General features: G+C 39.5%; 1 protein-coding gene across 3 annotated transcripts in view; it reads left to right on the top strand.

Annotated features, from left to right (window-relative positions):
• Window positions 1–20,851, top strand: part of CEP85L (centrosomal protein 85L) — a 138,289-nt gene that overhangs the window by 10,566 nt on the left and 106,872 nt on the right. For all 3 annotated transcript variants that reach the window (XR_014174720.1, XM_081945085.1, XM_081945084.1), the window contains exon 2: window positions 18,618–18,779. Coding sequence is in view for 2 of the 3 variants with exons in the window: in XM_081945085.1 (XP_081801211.1) it covers window positions 18,618–18,779 (162 nt within the window). In the remaining variant the exon portion in view is untranslated. The remainder of the gene's footprint in view (window positions 1–18,617; window positions 18,780–20,851) is intronic.

The following is a 20,851-nucleotide window of genomic DNA, read 5'->3' as shown; positions in this document are numbered from 1 at the left end:
AAAAAGTAAGGGCAGCACAAAAGTTGCTTTCTGGAATGAAGTTTAAAAAGCTAGTGGTAGGAAAAAATACACATAAAAGAGAATTGTTGGTCAAAAATCAAGGATGACAAAAGGTTATTGTATTTTATATGCAAACACATGCACATACATGCACACAGACATACATAGAAGGATAGGTCTGAATAATGTCAAAGGACAAAATAGTTTAAGATTAACGAAAGCAGAGAATTGTAGAGAAATTGTAATAGGAGAAATATTTGTTTTGGAAATAGGTGAAGAGAGTTTAGCAAAGAGCCTCCAGTAGAGTGAGTGGAACTAAAAATGAAAGCGATAGAATAATTTGGGAGGAAACTTCATCAAGAGAATACAGGAAAGTATATTTTAGAGTTTTGTGTGGGAGTGATGGAGATACAGTATGTTGAAGAGTCAGATTGAAATTAATAGAATGAATGTTAACGTCTATGAAAAGAGATGGAAAGGAAGGCATAAATGCTGTGAAAATGTTGAAGTAAAGTAATATAGTTGCAGTATAGGCAGTATAATTGGTGAAATGTTAAAATATGGATGTGACTTATGGACTCGTAAGTGATTTGTTAAATAAATTATGTGATTTAATGCATGTGAAGAGTGCAACTGTGCCTGATTAGAAAAAACCCATTAATTACACCTCTATTACAAAGTGTATTTGTTGATTTAGAGAAAAGGTACAAAATGAATAGAATTATGTACAGGTGGTCCTCTATTTTCAACAGTTGATTTACTGACTGTTGAAAGTTACATTGGCACTGAAAAAAGTGACTTATGACCATTTTTTATACTTACGACAACTGCAGTCTCCCCATAGTCACGTGATCAAAATTTAAACACTTGACAACTAACTCAATTATGATGGTTGAGTATCCCAGGTTCACATTATCACCTTTTGTAACCTTCTAACAGGCAAAGTCAATGGGGAAGCCAGATTCACTTAACAGTCATGTTACTAACTTAACCACTGCAACGATACACTTAACAACTGTGGCAAGAAAGGTCATAAAATTGGACAAAACTCACTTAACAAATGTCTCGCTTAGCAACATAAATTTTGGACTCAATTGTGGTTGTAAGTTGAGGACTACCTGTAATGCTTTGGATCAGTATACAAATGGTGGCTGGTTTGAATTTGGTACGAGTGGTATATGATGAAAACAAGGCATGAATGGGAATGGAAAATTTAACAAATGGTTAGCATTGAGCCTGAAGTAAAGAGTGTGTAATGTTCTGTTGCTTGTTTAACATAGAAATAGATAGAGACACATATATTTTGGAAGAAATCTTCCAATACATCATAGTAATAGGAGGTATTTCAAGTTGACTTGTATTAATATGAGCAACAAATGTCACAATTCTTCTGGTTCCAAAGGTAAAAGGCAGAAACAAAAGGTTCATCGTAGTTCTGCCCTAGCTCCCTCCCCCTTTCATATGGTATACATATTTCTACCTATCCCATGTTATTGATGGTGGCCTGCAAAATAAAATAAATGAGAGCCCACGTTAACTATACTATCTGTGGGGACCCTAGTTCTCCAGTTTGAAAGCGATGTGCCAGGAATTTCTTTTGCACAGGTTGAGGCCCCGAACATATCATACGATACCTGAGTCTGGATTGCCTCCAACTCTACACCTAGCAATAGTGGTTGGTATCTTATGTAAGAGCTGATCTATGTATTTTGTATAGATAAGATGGTTTTATGAATGGATTCACTCTTTGCATTTCCAGAGGTCACAAGAAAACATTCTATTCAAGGCTGTCTCAAACTGGGGAATGTTATTTGGAACAAGCTGGTCATACCTTGTTTTCCTAAAATTAGATATACTAGAGATCTGGTAACCAACCAGCCTATTTATACCCCAGAAGAGGACAAGCACTTTTAACGCTTTACTACTAGCTACTAAAGGAAGCTGTTGCATTGGTACAAATCTCTAAACAAATCCTTCTACTCAGTATGGGAATTTGCTATAGAACTGTCTAGGAATGGTAATTCCATCTATAAAAGTTAACACTGCACTATGTGATTCAGTCCTTCTACATACATCGCCACCTGCATTCCATCGCTGTGCTGCAAAGAGTGCTGTTTACGATTCCTAACTTGCCAGAAGAGGTTAAATAGTGAACCTGCTAAAATATACAGGTATTTACTTTACTAGCTGAATACCTGTGTTTTCTGGAGGAATTTGCAAGATTAGCCAGGCCTGGGTATTCTGATGTCCAATTGGCCTTGAGACAGAGTTCAAATTGAAGCCACGCCTCTGTGCTCCTTGCTTCTGGTTCCCAGTTTCAACTCTTTCTGGCTGAAGAAGGATGAGTTGCTTTTGGTTCCTGGTTCTTCCAAAAACAATCCAGTGCCATCCTGCAATTCCCTCCTCCCTGCCTTCTCCCCTTTGCCTCCATCTGATTCCTGGAAGCCTCCCCTTGGTGTGGCTCGCTCCCGGCCACCAGTAAGGGCTTTAGAAGTTGTTTGTTGGGGCTATAGAGGCAGGATGCCATTCTGACGGCCATTTTGGGTCTCAATTTCCTGCAGGCCGCATGGGCTGGGGCAGAGTTTGCTACGGAGCCTCGATCTCATCCCTGCCTTCCTGGGGGGGAGGGCATCCTTTCTGCAGCGGCGGCAAGGCCCTGCGGGCCCAGATATGGCGATGGCGTCTCCTTTCGCATCAGAGATCCAATTCCGAGGAAAAGGTTCCAGTGACACCACAGGTGCAGCTGTCGTTGAGGTGGTTGCTCTCCCCGGCGCCACACAAGGGCTGCAAGTTCAGGGAGCCGGAGCGCCTCATCCTGACAATGGACGCCAGCTTGTATGGGTGGGGAGCTCTCTTGGAGTCCCGGATGGCGCAGGGGCATTGGACCTCCAACACAATATAAATTGGCTGGAGCTGCAAGCGATTCACTTGGCACTGCAGCACTTCAGGGACCATGTTCGGGATCGGGATGTCTTGGTGCTAACCGACAATGTGGTGGCGAAGGCCCATGTCAACCGACAGGGTGGCACTCACTCCAAGGCTCTTCGAATCAAGGTGATGGCACTCGGCACCTGGGCAGAGAGGCATCTTCGATCGCTCAGGGCAGAGCACATCACAGGAGTGAACAATCATCAAGCTGAGTTCAGTTGGGCCACGGTCGACCATGGCTCAGTTGGGCCACGGTCGATCATGGCTCAGTTGGGCCACGGTCGACCATGGAGAGTGGAGCCTTTCTCCGGAGCTGTTCCAGACCATCTGCTCCAGGTTCGGCCGTCCAGAGGTGGACTTGTTTGCCACACTGCAGAACGCTCAGGTGGATTGGTTCTTCTCTCAGTTCCCTATTCGGGGGATAGAAGGGGTCAACGCTCTTTGGATTCTGTGGCCGGAGGGCCTGCTCTACGCCTTCCCTCCTCTTCCCCTTCTCCCTGGGGTAGTTCGGAAGGTGTCTCAGAGGGGGTGGAGCTCATCTAGTGGCACCTTACTGGCCGCACCCGGCGTGGTTTGCGGACCTAATGTGTCTGTCGGTGTCACGACCATGGAGGAACCTGGGGAGGGATGTGGACCTTAGGCAGGGGAACCTAGTGCATCCTGACCCACAGTGGCTGCAGCTAGCCGTATGGAGATTGAGTGGGAGAGCCTGAGGGCAGCCCAGTTTTCATAGAGGGTAATCTCCACCATTGAGGCCTCACGCAGGGGTTCCACTACTAGGATTTATGATTCCACCTGGTGGGTTTTTGCAGAGTGGTGCTGAACCTTGGGAGTGAATCCCTGCGAGGCTTCGGTACCCCACGTCTTGGAGGTCTTCCAGGAGGGGTTGGATAAGGGGCTCTCGCATGGCACCCTTAGGAGGCAGGTAGCGGCCCTCTCCACGATCATTTGGGGAGAAGAGCTCCTTCCGCTTTTCCAGCTTCCATTAGTTAAGAGGTTCTTGAAGGGGGCAGTAACCTCCGCTCCCCGGTAGTCCACAGGTTTCCCACATGGAGTCTCACCATGGTTCTCCAAGCAATGACTGGAGCACCGTTCGAACCTTTGAGGACATTTGGCTTGAAGTTCGTGACCCTGAAGGTAGTGTTCCTTGTGGCAGTCACCTCGGCACACCGCATCTCCGAACTGGGGGCGCTGTCCTCCAGGTCGGATCTTTGCACCTTCCACAATAATAGGGTCGTCCTGCGCCTGGATCTGACCTTTATTCCCAAAATTAACTTCCTTTTTCATAGATCACAGGAAGTGGTGTTACCGTATTTTTGTCAGGAAAGTCTCATGACAGGGAGCGCCTTTGGCACAGCTAGATGTCAGGCATGCCTTGCGCATTTACGGAGAGCCTCAGGAGATCCGAGGTGCTTTTCGTTTCCTTTTATTCATCTTCCTTGGGGAAGAGGGTGTCCTCTGCTATAGGGAGGTGGATCAAATTAGACATTGCATTGGCCTATGAGGCTCAGCACCTTCTGGTGCCCCAGGGCATCACAGCGCACTCCACCAGGAACGCGGCTACCTTGGCGGCCTGGGCCACAAATGAGCCTATTGTAGAGATTTGCAGAGCTACTACATGAGCGTTCCCGTCTCCCTTTATTAGACACTACAGGTTAGACGCCTATGCATCGGCTGATGCAGCGTTTGGTTGTAAGGTATTGCAGCAGGTGGTAGCGCATGAGGAGCCCAGGACCAATAGTGCCTTCCCTGAGGGACGTTAGTTTGGGTATATCTTAGTCCTGGCTAATCCTGCAAATTCCTCCAGAAAATGACAGTTGGTCTTACCTGAACTGTTGTTTTGGGAGGTTTGCAGGATTAGCCAGATTCCTGCCCTAGCATTGGTTCCTGGGGTTGGGGACTTCGGGGGATAGGGTTTGTCTCCTTATGACTTGTTTTCAGGTGTTCTGCAGCGGACTTGACTCATTGAAACTGGGAACCAGAAGCAAGGAGCACAGAGGCGTGGCTTCAGTTTTAACTCTGTCTCAAGGCCAGTTGGACGTCAGAATACCCAGTCCTGTCTAATCCTGCAAACCTCCCAAAACAAAGGTAAGACCAACTGTCACTCCACTATGAAACCATGTGATTGGGCTTGATAAATCGACACTTACAGCTTGAAAATTAATGTGTAGTTATGATCGGCCTCTCCTCTCCCCTTCTCTCTTCAGGCTGGCCCCATTGATCCACTCCTACTCCCTTCTCTCCCTCAGGCTTGCCCCACAGAGGCTTCTTCTCTCCTATCCTCCTTCTCTCCCTCATACTTGCCCCACAGAGGCCTCTCCTATCTGATTCCTCTTCTCTCCCTCAGGCTCCTCTCCAAACTCCCAGCCCACAAGCTGGCCACGTCCAAGTGGCAGTTGGAACAGAGTTATTTTCAGATTGGGAGGGGGAGTAGAACATCTAACTCCTTAGCATCAGAGCATGTTAATAATAATATAAGAAATACTAATGATCGGCTGGTCATTTCGAAAAATCCTTTCTTAGTGAGCACCTAGAAGCCAAGAGCTATATATATATATATGTATATGTATATGTATATGTATATGTATATGTATATGTATATGTATATGTATGTATTTGTGTTACAATTTTTTTATTTATCAGTACAAATACAACATATATAGATAGATAGATAGATAGATAGATAGATAGATAGATAGATGATAGATAGATAGATAGATAGATAGATAGGTAGATGGATGATAGGTAGGTAGGTAGGTAGGTAGGTAGGTAGGTAGGTAGGTAGGTAGATAGATGAGAGAGAGAGAGAGAGAGAGAGAGAGAGAGAAAGAGAGAGAGAGAGAGAAAGAGAGAGAGAGATTGATTGACTTGATGCCTGAGAACAAAGTGAATTAGTGTGATGAAGCCTTCTAGTCTCTTGTCCATTTAGCACAGTGGTTCTCAACCTTCCCAATGCTGTGACCCTTTAATACAGTTCCACACGTTGTGGTGACCCCCAACCATAAAATTGGTGTCTCGGTTCCTAAGACCATTGAAAATATGTGTTTTCCGGTGGTCTTAGGTGACCCCTTTGAAAGGGTCGTTCGACCCCCCACTGATTTAGCAGAAGGGGAGATAATGATTTATTAAGGAAGAAAACATAGGCATATACCTTGAACTTTGTGATGATATGAAATTTGTAATGCTTTAGTCAGTAAAGAATGTATTGTTCACCAACTAACATGGCTGAAAAAGGGGTTTCCTTCCTAAAAGGAAATTTGTCTTGGTCCTGCATTTTCATCAAAAGAAGAAATCAACACTATAGTGTCAGGTTTGTTGTCTAGTGATAAGAAAGATACAAGTAGCCCTCATTTAATGATGATATTTGGGACCAGCAACTTTATTGCTAAGCAATGTATGGTAGTTGTAAAGTACAGTGTCATGTAATTGCGCTGACTTACAGCAGCAGTTCTGGGGGTGCTGTCGTTAAGTGAATATTGACCAATCTTTAAACATGATGTCATATCACTATTTGCGACCTCCTTTGATTTTGCTTGTTGCAAGCTAGCAATGAAGGTTTCAAATGATGATTGCTGGACATTGCAACCATCCTACTTGGGAGTCAGTTGCCAAATGACAGAATTGTGGTCACGTCACCATGAGTCGTTGCAACAGCCACGGCTACAAGGTCTGATGATAATTCTCATTCAGCAATGTCAGCAGGACCACATGTTTATTCTTAAACAAGGACTGCCAAAGCTTTGTAATAATTACTAGTAGTTCCTACTGGTCAAATCTGACAGAATTCTAAATTTGCTAAAAGAGAGATTGCTCATGCTAATGTTTACCTTTATTTTTCTCCCCAAGCTAGATATTTCTGTGAGTTAGAATGTTCATGTAATTTGATATGCAAATAAATAATGGGGAGTATGCAATATCATCTTTATTTTTTAATATATATATTTAAATTTTATTTACAAACATGTAAAATACACACACACAAAACTTAGATGTAGATCATCTTTAATAAAGAGAAAACTGTCTCGGTGTTTATCGTAAATGGATAACATAATGTTAAGACAAGGACTACTCGCAACTGAGGGGTTACACCACTTATAATGTGCTTCTAATCTAACAATATAACTTTATTCTTTGAAGTGTCCTTTGTAGTGGGATCTTCTTTCCACTAATATTACAAATCTGATTTTTGCTATAAATGAACTGTTAGATATAGTAATTGTCTGAATTTGAATTGCATTCCCATGAACAGAATTCATGTCATCAGAAATAAGACCTTTTGTAACTCAAATGCATGTTTCCTTTGAACTCTCAGACAATGTCTAAGCCCAGGTAAAATAGTTAAAACAATTTCCCCATGCAATAATCAAAATTTTGAGTGGCTGATAATCAAATAATAAAAAACGGGGCTGAAGAGTGCAGGAAGATGGAGAGGTGAGCCATCATAACAAGAATGAAGTAATGAATTATTTTTATGAGCTAAAGTAGAAATAAGAAACATTTGTAGCTCAGATTTCTGTTTCTTTAGTAAAGCAATGGATTAGTGAGAATAAAGTAAGAGAAAAATAAGAGAAGAAATCAACTAATAGTGCTTCAGAATTCTGCTCTGAAACTGCACATTATTTTAATAAGAAAAGTGATTCTGGAAAGAATCCTAGGCAAATAAGATATGATTTACATAAACTAAACAGTTTGTTTAATTCATTATTTTCTATATTTTGTTTGTGAAGGCATTTTCTCCCTGGAATTTGTAATGTTATAATAAATGCCTTTGCTAAATATTACAAGGAAAATTTGTTTTATCATAAAAGTTTATGATAAATATTTAGCATAAATGTTTATTATAAAATGATAGATAACTTTCATTCTATTAAAGCAGTAAATGGTTAACTGGAAACTTTTATAAGGAAGGTGGAGCAGAAGATTAAAAGGAGAGAGGTATGTGAGAAGAGAAGTAGTTGGCAGAGTAAAAGGAGAGAAAGAAAAATACTAAAAGAGAAGAGAGTGATGGCTCTGATGAAGAAGTAAATTCTAGAAATAAAATTTTATAAATAAAATGGAGTCCTAAAAAAGAAATAAATAACAGCAATTTCTCATGTAGTGTAATTGTTAAATAATTTTATTTGTTTATAATTACATGGTTCACTCAGACAGAATATAGTAAGATGCATAACCTCTTGCTTAGATATTATGTTTTCAGGGAAAGAGTTGCTAAAAAGACTAAAGTGTGTGTCTGTCTGTCCGTCCGTCCGTCCGTCCCTCCTTCTCTCTCTATCTAATTGTCTGTCTGCCTGCCTGCCTACCTACCTACCTACCTACTTACTTACTTATCTGTCTATAGTGTAAAAGATTCTAAAGTCTCTACTTAAAATGATCGGAGATACAAAATATTTAGTCCTTGACAATATAGTAGTTGGATTGTCTTCTAAAAAACAATTCCATAGCCCTCAAACATGCCAAAGAAGTATATTTATAATTTTTCCAGTGCCTTTCTATTTATCCATGAAATGTTCTAGTCCTACAGTTAATAAGTTGTACTTGCCACCCATAAATACCTGGACTACTACCATGTTTCCCCGAAAATAAGGCAGGGTCTTATTTTCTTTTTAGCCATAAAATATGGCTTAGGCCTTATTATGAGGGGAGGGTTTATTGTTTTGGGGCTGCCGGTTGGCTGCTCTCTTGTGAGTGGACTCTCAAAGAGCTGGGCACAGCCTCATGGGCGAATGGCTGTGTTGCATTGTCGCAGCAGCGCAACACAGCAGCCATGAAGCGACCACACTCACCAGCAGCCACCCTGCAAATCCCCTTTCCAGCCAGGCACAGCGCCATTCACTGACCTAGAGGTATCGCCAAACCGCTCCCGCAGCTTGGCGCCTTTGAAATGCCAATGAATGGTGCTCTGCATGGCTGGAAAGGGGGGTTGCGCGAGCGGCTGTTCCGCTCTCGCTCACGCGCCTCCCAGCCTCACGATGCCTTGACCCAGCTCTCTCTGCAGAGGAAGAGCACCTCCGCTTCTGCCGCCCGCCACATGGCTTTTTCTGCGGCTTCCAAACCGAGTCTTCTGGCAGTGGCCGCTCTGGGCATACGCCCTATGGTTGTATGCTCTGCCGGCAGTGGCCCACAATCATAGAGAATACGCCCAGAGCGGCCATCAATCTGGAGCGGGAGGAAAGGATGAGACGCCCCTGCTGTTTCCACATCTGCTCTGCAGAAGTTTTGTTAAGGTCATTTGCAAAGATCAAAACTTTTTAAACAGGAGGGGCGCCCTGCTTAATGGTATGTGAAACTGGGGGAGGGGAAGGGCAGAGAGAACCATTATATTTTTATTTTGACGGGTAGAAAATGTTTTTTCCTCCTGGGATTTGGCGGTGTGTGTGTGTATGTGGATGGAAAGCAGTCTTTTGAACTGGAGGGGGCGTTATTTCTTTGGAAAGGCTAGGGATAACTCTTGGGATACGATTTTATCTAACAAAAAAATTTGTCCGAAAATTGCAAATGGCAAAAAATGGGATAAGACAGGAAAAACTCTGAAAGAGAGGAGCGTAAAAACAATTTTTGAAGGGGGTAGGCGAGAGAGTTAGAGTGATGATTTAGCACTCCAGTTATTAAACTGTCTGGTGTATTTATCATTCAAACCTCTCCTTCGTGGCTTCGGTCTGTTGAATTCAATGCTGGACTCTAGGAGAACATGATACCATGGTGATTCTGAATGTGACAGTTTTGGATGTGTTTGCAGATCCAGGCTGGCATCAGCTGAGTTGTATTTGATAGATCCAAATGGAAATTTGGATTATATTGTGGGAAGAGGTGGATGCAGTTGTTGTTTTTTCTTTGGGAAGGGAAAAAAAAGATTAACAGTCTTCCTTGTAAATTAGGACTTATGAGAACACTGGAATCATAATTCATGATTTTAGGGAAATGGTATTTTTAAAATTATCAGGATTTCATTTGCAGTTGTTGGCTCATCTCCAAAACTAGTACATTTCATCTTGTGCATACCCAGTTTGTATTATTGTAAAGGAAAAAGGACATCAGAGAAGAAAAGGCAATGTTTTGCAGGTCTCTTCAAATATTCTCTGGACTTTGTCAAAAGGTTTATTCTCTAGCAAGGATGGATAAAGTTGTGGCTAAAATATATATATCTGAATCTATTGCAGAGGAAACTCTGTCCTCCATTGCCCAAATTCTTCTGTGGAGAAGTTGTTGGAGAGAAAGTCTCTTCAGTGGATAAAATCCCTGATTATCTCTGCTGGTTAAAGTGCTCGTGTCCTTTGAGAATATGAGTTCAGCTGCGGATCTTGAACATGCCTTTGTGGCTTATTCCTGTATATTTGTGGAATAATCAAAATACTGTTGCCTTATTCTTCTAGTGTTTCTTTTCCCCTTGTTCAAGGTTAGATGTAGTTCATCTTCTGTTGCATCTGAGAAATTTGCAATAGATATTGAATTTCACTCTCTGGAGAAGAATGCTTGTATTTGTGATTCTCCATTTGTAATGCAGGGATCACTGCTGAATAGCAAGACTATACATAATTTTTATTTATTTATTATATTTGTAAATTGTACTTATGTTGAAATTTTAAAAAATATATTACAATACTATTTTTGTGTTCTATGAAAATTTTGGTTGCTCCATATAGACCAAATTTTAATCAATATTTTTATTAAATATTGTTTACAAAGTTAAAAGGTAAAAAATATTTTTAAAAAGAAACATAAAGAGGAATGTGTTGAAAACAATAGAAAGCAAGAAAAAGGGGAACAAAATTACCTAAAGAAGTAACTTCTAATCTTCTTTATAGTTGATCTACCCATATCCCCCTTCAACATTTCATAACATAGCTCCCTTTTCCCATGTACAGCTCTTTTTAATCAGTAAATCCAGAAATCTCTAATTCATTCTTATCCATTTTCAGCAAAAAGTCCATAAAGAGTTTCCAGTATTTGACAAATGTCCTTGTACCTTCCCTAATCAAACAAATCAATTTAAGTATTTTTGTAAGCTCTGTTTTCACAAATTATTCCTCCATTGTGGATATTTTTTATATTCTTCCGTCTTTGTGTATAAAATCTCTACACAGTCATCCATTTGAATTTTTAAACTTGGGAAAATAAAGTTTGTTACTACTTTAAAAATTGGATTGGTATTGCCTATTGATATAGTCACTTTTCTTTTTTTAAAAAAAAATACGAGGGTCATACTGAATTTGCACTTTCATCTTTGCTCTTCAATAAGGAATTTATTAAGCTTTCTTTACTTCCAGCCATAAGAATAGTATCATCATTATATATGAGGTGACTTATTTTTCTCCCAAATTATTTTAATTCCAATTTCTATTTCATTCAGTCTTCAATTTCTTATGATATTATGTTTTTGTTTCTTGATGCCTTAGAATTGGTGTTAACTCCTGGCAACTGTCTAGACAAGTCTCTGCAGTTTTCTGGGCAAAATTGTGGAAATGGTTTGCTGCTACCTTCTTCCTAGGGTTGAGAGAGAATGACTGATCCAAAGTCACCCAGCTGGCTTGGTGCCCAGCAGGACTAGAACAAAGTCTTCCAATTTCTAGCCTGGTGCCTTCGCCACCACATCAATGGCGCTCTTTGCATAGAAGTTAAATAGAGTAACAGTATACAAGGTGATTGGAGCGTCTGCCTTTTTAGATGCTGACTTGTACGTCTGGCAGTTCTTGTTGCAGGTATTGTTAAACTCTGGATTGCAAACCTTGAACATTATCTTAACCAACCTGACAGGTAAGTGCAGTTGTTCAGTAATCTGAGCATTCTTTCTGCGCTTTTTTGGTATTAAAATAAGAATTGCTCTTTTCCAGGCTCTTAACCATTGCTTTCCCTACCTGCCTACAAATTATAAGTAGTGCTGTGATTGTATCATCCTGAGAGGTTTTAAGTTTGGTTGGTTTAAGAGCTTCTGCAGCTTTATTGTCAGCTGTAAATTCTAGAGCCCAATTAACTTTACAGTGATCAAACCTTTTTCCCCTAGCAGTTCTTTGCCTTCTATATCTTTAATCATGTCCATCTTTGCACAATGTTGGACTTGTATTCTGTAAATATCCTAAATAAATCTCTTTTCCTTCCATTTGTTGTTACTTCAGTTTCTTTACATTATTTATTTAGATGTATCTGTTTGTCTCTTAATCTTCTCCAGAACTCAGCTTTTAATTTAAATTCCTCTGTCTCTGATGCCTTTTGTTTCCTGCTGTATCAGCAAGCAGCAATTCAGCTTCTGTTGTTTGCATTTTGGGATATTTTTGTTTGCATCATCTTAATGATGTCATGAACTTTAATCCCAATTTACTCTGCTACTCCAGTTTTCCAACCTAATCCATTAAATTTAATCTTCATAGTAACTTTATAATCATATGGAGCAAAGATGGTATTCAGCAGGTGCTGAACAGTTCTGGAGAACCGGTAGTGGAAATTTTGAGTTCTTCAGCGAATTGGTAAATACCACCTGTGACTGGCCCCGCCCCCATCTATTCTCTGCCTTCCGAGTCCCAGTTGATTAGGAAGAAATGGGGATTTTGCAGTAACCCTCCCCTCGAGTGGGGAGGGAATGGAGATTTTACAGTATCCTTCCCCTGGAATGGGGTGGAAATGGAGATTTTACAGTATCCTTCCCCGGTCATGGCCACCAAGCCACACCCATAGAAGCAGTAGTAAAGTTTTTTGAATCCCACCACTGATATGGAGTACTGTTGAAGTTGTACCTTGTTGGTGTGATGATTTTGGTTTATTTAGCGTAAGTTGTAATTTTCAAAAAGGAGTTTGCGAATTGAGCTTCAATCAGCATTAGATCTTAATTTTGCTAATTAAAAGAACAAACATATGCTTATAACGGGAATTGATCCCTTTATAATTTCTATCCCTAAGTGTGCGAGAGGCGTTGGTCCAGAAGAAAATTCCAAAGATCAATCATAACATTCATTCAGTACCATTGTACCTTTAAATGGTTGCTAAATGAATGGTTATATGTTGAAGACTGTCTTATTTGTTTGAAGAGTATATCATTAGTTTGATTTTGATGTTGCTAATCTGATGATGTCTACATGTAGTTTCATTTAGATTGTTGAAATAAGGTATTACCCATAAAGTTTGAATTTTCTTTCCAGAACTTTTATTAATTTGATTCCTCCTTTCCAAGGTCAACTTTTCCATTATTCAACATATAATTGTTTATTTTCAAGTTACGCATTTTAGTCTCTTGTAATTTAGTCTCCTGTAACTTGAATGCATTTGGGTCAATATTAAAGGTTGCAGGGGAAATGATATTGCCATAGGTCTATACTACAGGCCACCCAACCAAGCAGAGGAAGTAGATGAACTTTTTGCTAGTCAGCTAACTAAGGTATGTAGGAAGCACACCACAATAGTAGTGGGGGATTTTAACTACCCTGATATCAACTGGGAAACAAACACTGCACCAAGTGGAAGATCCAACAGGTTCCTAACAAACCTAGCAGACAACTTTGTTTCCCAAAAAGTAGAGAAGGGAACAAGGGGATCGGCCATATTGGACTAAATTCTCACTAACAGAGAGGAAATGATAGAAGGTGTTGAAGCCACAGGAACCCTGGGGGCAAGTGACCATGCAATATTGGAATTCAACAGTATGCAAAGACAAGTAATAGAACAAAGTGAAACTAGAGCCTTGGACTTTGAGAGAGCTAATTTCAATAAACTTAGAGAGAGCTTGGGAAAAATTCCATGGATGAGAATCCTCAAGGGGAAAACAACTCAAGAAGCTTGGGAAATTTTGAAAAATGAGATTACAAAAGCACAGTCTATCACAATACCAATGAAGAAGAAAAATAACAGCTCCCAAAAGAAACTAGCATGGCTGCATAAAGAACTCTCTGACAAATTGAAAGACAAAAAAGATAAGTATAAAAAGTGGAAAGGGGGGACATAACTAAGGCAGAATATCAGCAAACAGCCTGAGCCTGTAAAGATGAAGTGAGGAAAGCTAAGGCTCACAATGAAGAAAGGCTTCCCACAAAAGTAAAAAATAACAAAAAAAGCTTCTTCCAACATGTTAAAAACAAGAAAAAAGTTAAGGAAACAATTAGTCCATTGTTGGGAGAAAGTGGCAAGAAGGTTACAAGCAACAGGGAGAAAGCAGAATTATTTTAATCATGTTTTGCATCTGTTTCACACAGGGATAAAGCAATCCAACCTATCAAAAACAGCACCACAAAAATCAGATTAGGAACACAAGTTGAAATAGGGAAAAAATGGTAAGTGAGCATCTGTCTACCCTAGACGAGTTCAAATCACCAGGACCGGATGGATTACACCCCAGGGTTCTGAAGGAACTGGCAGACGAGATCTCAGAACCACTGAATTATATCTTTCAGAGATCCTGGAACACCGGGGAACTACCAGAGGACTGGAAAAGAGCTGATGTGGTTCCCATCTTCAAAAAAGGGAAAAAAACAGATCCAGGAGACTACAGACCTATCAGCCTGACCTCAATACCAGGAAAGATTCTGGAAAAGATAATCAAGCAATGAATTAGCAAACACCTAGAAGCAAACAAAGTAATAGTCAAAAGCCAACATGGGTTTGTCAAAAACAGATCATGCCAGACTAATCTTATTGCATTCTTTGATAATGTGACAAAATTAGTGGACCAGAGGAATGCCGTCGATAACGTTTACTTGGACTTCAGTAAGGCATTTGATAAGGTAGACCATAACCTACTACTAGATAAAACAGAAGAATGTGGGTTAGACAGCATCACCACCAGATGGATTCGTAATTGGCTGACCAACCGCACTCAACGTGTAGTCCTCAATAGAACTGCATCTTCATGGAGGGAAGTATGCAGTGGAGTACCCCAAGACTCTGTTTTGGGCCCAGTACTTTGGGCTTCAACATCTTCATCAATGATTTCGGTGAGGGAATAAATGGGGAACTTATCAAATTTGCAGATGACACCAAGCTGGCAGGAATAGCCAACACTCCAGAAGATAGGCTAAAGATACAGAAGGATCTTGACAAACTTGAACATTGGGCACTAATAAAATGAAATTCAATGGTGAAAAGAGTTAGGTTCTACATTTAGGCAACAAAAACGAAATGCACAGGTACAGTATAGGTGGCACCTTGCTCAACAGTAGTAACTATGAAAGGGATCTTGGAGTCCTAGTGGACAACCATTTAAATACGAGCCAGCAGTGTGCAGCAGCTGCCAAAAAAGCCAACACAGTTCTAGGCTGCATCAACAGAGGGATAGAATCAAGATCACGTGAAGTGTTAATACCACTTTATAATGCCTTGGTAAGGCCACACTTGGAATACTGCATTCAGTTTTGGTCACCACGATGTAGAAAAGATGTGGAGACTCTAGAAAGAGTGCAGAGAAGAGCAACAAAGATGATTAGGGGACTGGAGACTAAAACATGAAGAATGGTTGCAGGAACTGGGTCTGTCTAGTTTAATAGAAAGAAGCACATGGGAGACATGATAGCAGTGTTCCAATATCTCAGGGGTTGCCACAAAGAAGAGGGAGTCAAACTATTCTCCAAGGTACCTGAGGGTAGAACAAGAAGCAATGGGTGGAAACTAATGAAGGACAGAAGCAACTTAGAACTGAGGAGAAATTTCCTGACAGTTAGAACAATTAATCAGTGGAACAGCTTGCCTCCAGAAGTTGTGAATGCCCCAACACTGGAAGTCTTTAAGAAGATGTTGGATAGCCATTTGGCTGAAACAATATAGGGTTTCCTGCCTAGGCAGGGGGTTGGACTAGAAGACCTCCAAGGTCCCTTCCAACTCTGCTATTGTATTATTATGTATTGTTGGTTTTTGTGGGGAGGATATTTGTTATCAGAAACCTAGAGTTGGCTTGGTTTTTTTCTCCTCCAGTAAATCATATTTGCTCTGATTCCTTACCTGTGATCTGCCTTTCATGCTTAACCTTACTGGGAATCTATACTTTCAGTTATAGGTGTCATTGAGATCCTTCAGTAGTAGAAAGCAGAATTGCAGATAAAGTTTTATTAAAGTCACTACTCCCTAAACTGTCTGTAAAAATAATACGAATGCCCTAAATTACTTCCTTCAGGACATCATTATTGAAAAAGGCCTTTAATTATGTGAGAGAAATTTGATAATGGTCTCTAGTGGAGATCTTAGTGTCCTAATAGGAAAATGAGAAGGAACATTTCTTCAGATTACATGACTGAAAGCTATTTAGGTTTTATAGAGTAATACTACTTCAAATTAGACCTTGAAAAATGTCCTGACCACCAGTGCATATAGCAAAGCACTGATATATGATTGTATCAGATGCTACAAGTCGGCTCTGGTTTGAACTCATTGAAGTTTCTGAATAATTTTCAAATGAGACTCCATGTGCAGTGTATTTTTATAATTCAGCTGGAAAATTACTGGACCATGAAAAGACTGTTGCAAGGTTATCTCTGTGCAAATATGGTCATAGCAGATATAGCAGCCTGAGCCCCTTAGATTTTTAATGGCAGACATAGATCCAGATGTAATAATTAATCATTTAGATTAATATGCAAGTAGTCCTTTACTTACAATAGTTCATATAATGACTGTTCAAAGTTACAATGGCACTAAAAAAGTGACATGATCGTTTTTCACACTTAACGACCATTGTAGCATCCCCATGGTCATAGGATCTTTTTAGATGTTTAGCAACTAGTTCATATTTATGACAATTGCATGTCCAGGGGTCATGTGATCAGCTTTTGCGACCTAACAAGCAAAGTCAATGCGGAAACCAGATTCACTTAACCATGTTACTAACTTAACAAATGCAATGATTCCCTTAACAACTACGGCAAGAATAGTTGTAAAATGGGGCAAAACTCACTTAACAAATGTTTTCCTTAACAACATAAATTTTTGGGCTCAATTGTGGTCGTAACTCAAGGACTACCTGTCTTCTATATTGATCTAATATTCTGTGCAGCTTCCTCTATAATAAGAGTCGATATATTTTAAATGAGAAGATCTCTCTCACACACATACCACAGTATATTTGCCTTTAAATCATAATTTGTTAATACTCAACCAATTAATTATCAATATTAAAAGTATCTGCAAGATCTGTTACCATCATCAAAATAATGAAAGCAGATCTAATGGCATGTGTAAATGACCTTGGGGAGTCAGGGGAAGTGATGTTTCCTAGGAAACAATCAGCCAAGAGAGGGAGGAGCCCTCAGAGGAAGAAACTTAGGAAGGAACTGCTCTAATTGATCGGGTGGTTAAAAGTGGTGGCAGGAGGTTTGTACCTTCAGAAATGCAATATTATATTAATATAGTCTTACAATAAAATAGAATGAGCTCATCTAAACTCCTGTCAGGTTTAGCTGGGAAGGCTTATATCAACCATGCAACTCTTAAGGGTACAAGTCTCCCACTGCCATTTTTACCACTTAGTCAATTAGAGCATTTCCTTCCTAAGTTTCTTCTTTGAATGCCATTGTCTTATAACCACGTAGACTTGTAGCAGGATACATAATTCTACTAGGGAGAGACAAGGCAAGTAGATCAGTGAGCTTTGTAGTAATATGATGGATAAGTGTACAGATGGAAGACAGAACAATTTGGGGGGAAATTACAGCTCTGCTTTCTGTTGTGCCAAAAATAAAGATGAAAGAGAAAGAATTTTAAAAACTGGTGGCAGTATGAATTACAGAAAGTAGAAGAGATTCTGGCTGTGTAGTTAGAACACAAAGTGTAAGTCACTCGTATGTTCCTCTTGTGCTCTGTGTAGAAAAGGGTAAAAGCAATGGAAAAATATGAAACCATTACAAATAAAAGGCAGCTTTTTTCAAATCTTGCAATTGCATAATTAAATGAGATTGAATGACTGTATAAAAGAAGAATGGTTTCTGTTTGGTTTTGCTTAGTTATAAAATGATCTTTGTATAACTCTGAACGATGCAGTTTTCCTCATTAGGTAATTGTTTCATTGTTATTCGTTTTAAAGCTCTTTTAAATCTGATATACTTTGGACTTACTGGAATAGTGAAATATGTCTTGTTTGTAATAAATGATGCCAGAGGTCATAGAATCTACATTGTTTCCCCTAACCATCACAATTTTGGGCTGTATTCTGTCAAGTTAGATTGCTTATGATTGCATATTGTAAAATTGTTCCATTAAATATAATGGTTGATGAAATTTGCTTTGTGGTCAGAGGTTTTCTGTGTTTAAAATAAATGGAAATCTTTGCTAGAGAAATGCATTGGGATTTGATACATGAATACCATATACAAAATTAATTGTATTTATCCATTATTTCAACAAATACAATTTGGGCAGAATCAAACTTTTCTAACACTGACTAATGTTTGATGTAAAATTTCCTGCTTACCTCTCAAATGCTGTTAAAGCAAATTTAAATTTGCAAAGTGAATTTAAAAATCAAGTATATATCCCAAGCAAATTCACATTGAACAGAAGAAATATACATATAATAATGGGTTAATGCCGATGGTCTTCTTCCAAGCTACAAGAGGTTTTTTTTTTTTTCATATTAAAAGTTCACGTCTTAAGAAATAAACTGCAGAACTGTTTTCTATAGACTTCTTGTCTTTTAATTTTATATATGAATAATTTCCACATAACTGAGTTTATGTTTAACTTATCTTGAGCTAATTAAATACAAGATTGTTTTTTTTTCTATGCAGGCCCAGAATGTTCTTCATCAGGATGGTTTTCGGGTACTGATCCTCTGTGGCAAGCCACGGCAGGTCCAGCCAGCCGTCAAAGTATTCATATCAGAAGACACAGCATAGCTTCTGACAGTGGAGACACAGGTGTTGGAACTTCCTGTTCTGATAGTGTGGAAGGTCAGTAGCTATGTGTAAACCAAAGGACGTATGGTAGAAAATTGGGAATAATTGTTGTTTCAATAATTAAAAAGCCGAGAAAGATGCAGAGACTTAAGGTGACCTGTCTAAAGACTAAAAGATGCAACATGATCTTAAGGATGATTTACTTGGGAATTGAAACCCATTCTGTTTTTTAAATTTAAGTTTAGATTTAAATAAATAAATAAAGGATTGCATTCACACTTTTGTTTTCATTCTATTTTTAAAAAGTGATTATAAAAAATAATAATTTGAGAATACACACACACACACACACACACAAATGAAATTTTACAGTAGAATGCATATATTTTATTATTGTTTACATGTTTTCCTACTTAGTTCTTCCCTAAGTGTTACCTTTAAAATACTCTAAGGAAATATCTCTGTATAATATTGATAAGGGTTCTGCAAAACAGTGTAATATATCATGACTAACAATTTCAGTGGTGTAAATTTACTTAACTTTCTAAAGGAGCACTACAATATTTTGTAGCTGTAAGAGTAATTAAAATAAAATTAATTAACAGAATTAAATGGAAAATAAAGGGGGAAACAGATACGTTGCGAATAATATAAAATGCATCTTATTTAGTCAAAGCGTATGCATTTGTGTGTCCATATACACTGGAACAGAAAAGAGGCAAAGACTTTAACACATTCATTATATATTACATATTCAAACTAATGAAGTTTTAGCAGAAAAAAGGTGATATGCTTTATAAAACTTCTATTAACAAACTGAGAAAGGAAAACTATATGAATATTCAATGGTGATGGGAAATCAGCCAGAAGCAGGGATGGGCGGCTGGGGATTTGCACGGGTTCAGGTGATCCTCTAGCTAGGATTCTGCCCAGTTTGGCAAACCTCCAAATGCCACCCCTTGCTGGCTCCACCCCTCCCCTCCCAGGAGTCTCCACGCAGCCTGTACATCATGCCAGGTAAGTGCAGGGCCCGCATGGAGGCTCACGGAGGGGGAAAAATGGGCCTATTTCAAGGTTCCAGAAGTCCAGAAATGGGACTGTTTCTGTCCTCCGGAGAGCCTCCAGAGCCTGGGGGAAGCAGTTTTTGCCCTCCTGGAGGCTCAAGGAAAGCCTCCAAGCTTGGGGAGGGCAAAAACGCCCCCCTGCCATGGTGCAGGGGGCTGACTAGGACACGCCGACCCAACAACGCGGCAGTGAACCCGTTGCTGCAATTTTTGAAGCTCACCCCTGGCCAGAAGTAATAAATCAAGTTTTTTTTTCCCATAGAAAAGCAACTGTAGTTGTAACATAGGAACTGAATATTTACTGGCATCTGGACCTCAGCTACGCCATTTATCACATCACTAGATAGTGACACCTTTTTAATAAAAGATTTGCTGACTGCTGTGTGAGGATTGTTGGGGGCAATATCCTGACTCTGTAAACCGCTTAGAGAGGGCTGTAAAAGCACTATGAAGCGGTATATAAGTCTGCTATTGCTCTTAATGGTAAAATGGTAATGGGGCCATACAGACTGCTGTGATATAGTTAATCTTGTTCCTTGTTGGTATGATCTTCAGAAAAACAGTGAAGAGAGAATTATTGCAAAATAATATTTGATGGCTTGGTTTATCATATTGATTGACAAGTTTCATTAATTTTTAGTTATGGCTGTTTTTGCATTGTTACTGGAAGAATGCTTTTCCCCTTTTCTCTCCCTTACCTTTCATAAGCATGTTCTATTACTTTATATTGCATGTATCATCATCATCTTAGCATTTTTCCTGTACATACAGGGTCCACTATTTATATTGCATGTATCACTTCGTTTTAATGTATTGTATTGTTATATAATTTTTTTGCTTTCATTATAAAGTGCTTTAAGATATTTTGGCATAGAAAACTATATACAAAAATTGCATGTAGCACGGGCATGGTAGTAACCTAGTCTACACCTGCTCTATTTTAATACTGTCTGTGAAAGAATTGAAGGAGATGAAACCTAAGTTAAGAGATACTTAGGGTCAATTAAGAACAAACTCACCTGAATCCAGGTTAAAGCCACTCTTGAGACCCACTTTATAACA

The sequence above is a fragment of the Natrix helvetica genome, assembly GCF_964273705.1.
Source record: "Natrix helvetica genome assembly, chromosome: 2".
Taxonomy (NCBI): Eukaryota; Metazoa; Chordata; class Lepidosauria; order Squamata; family Natricidae; genus Natrix; species Natrix helvetica.
The sequence above is the reverse complement of the archived record's forward strand: the minus strand, read 5'-3'. Positions and strand labels throughout refer to the sequence as shown.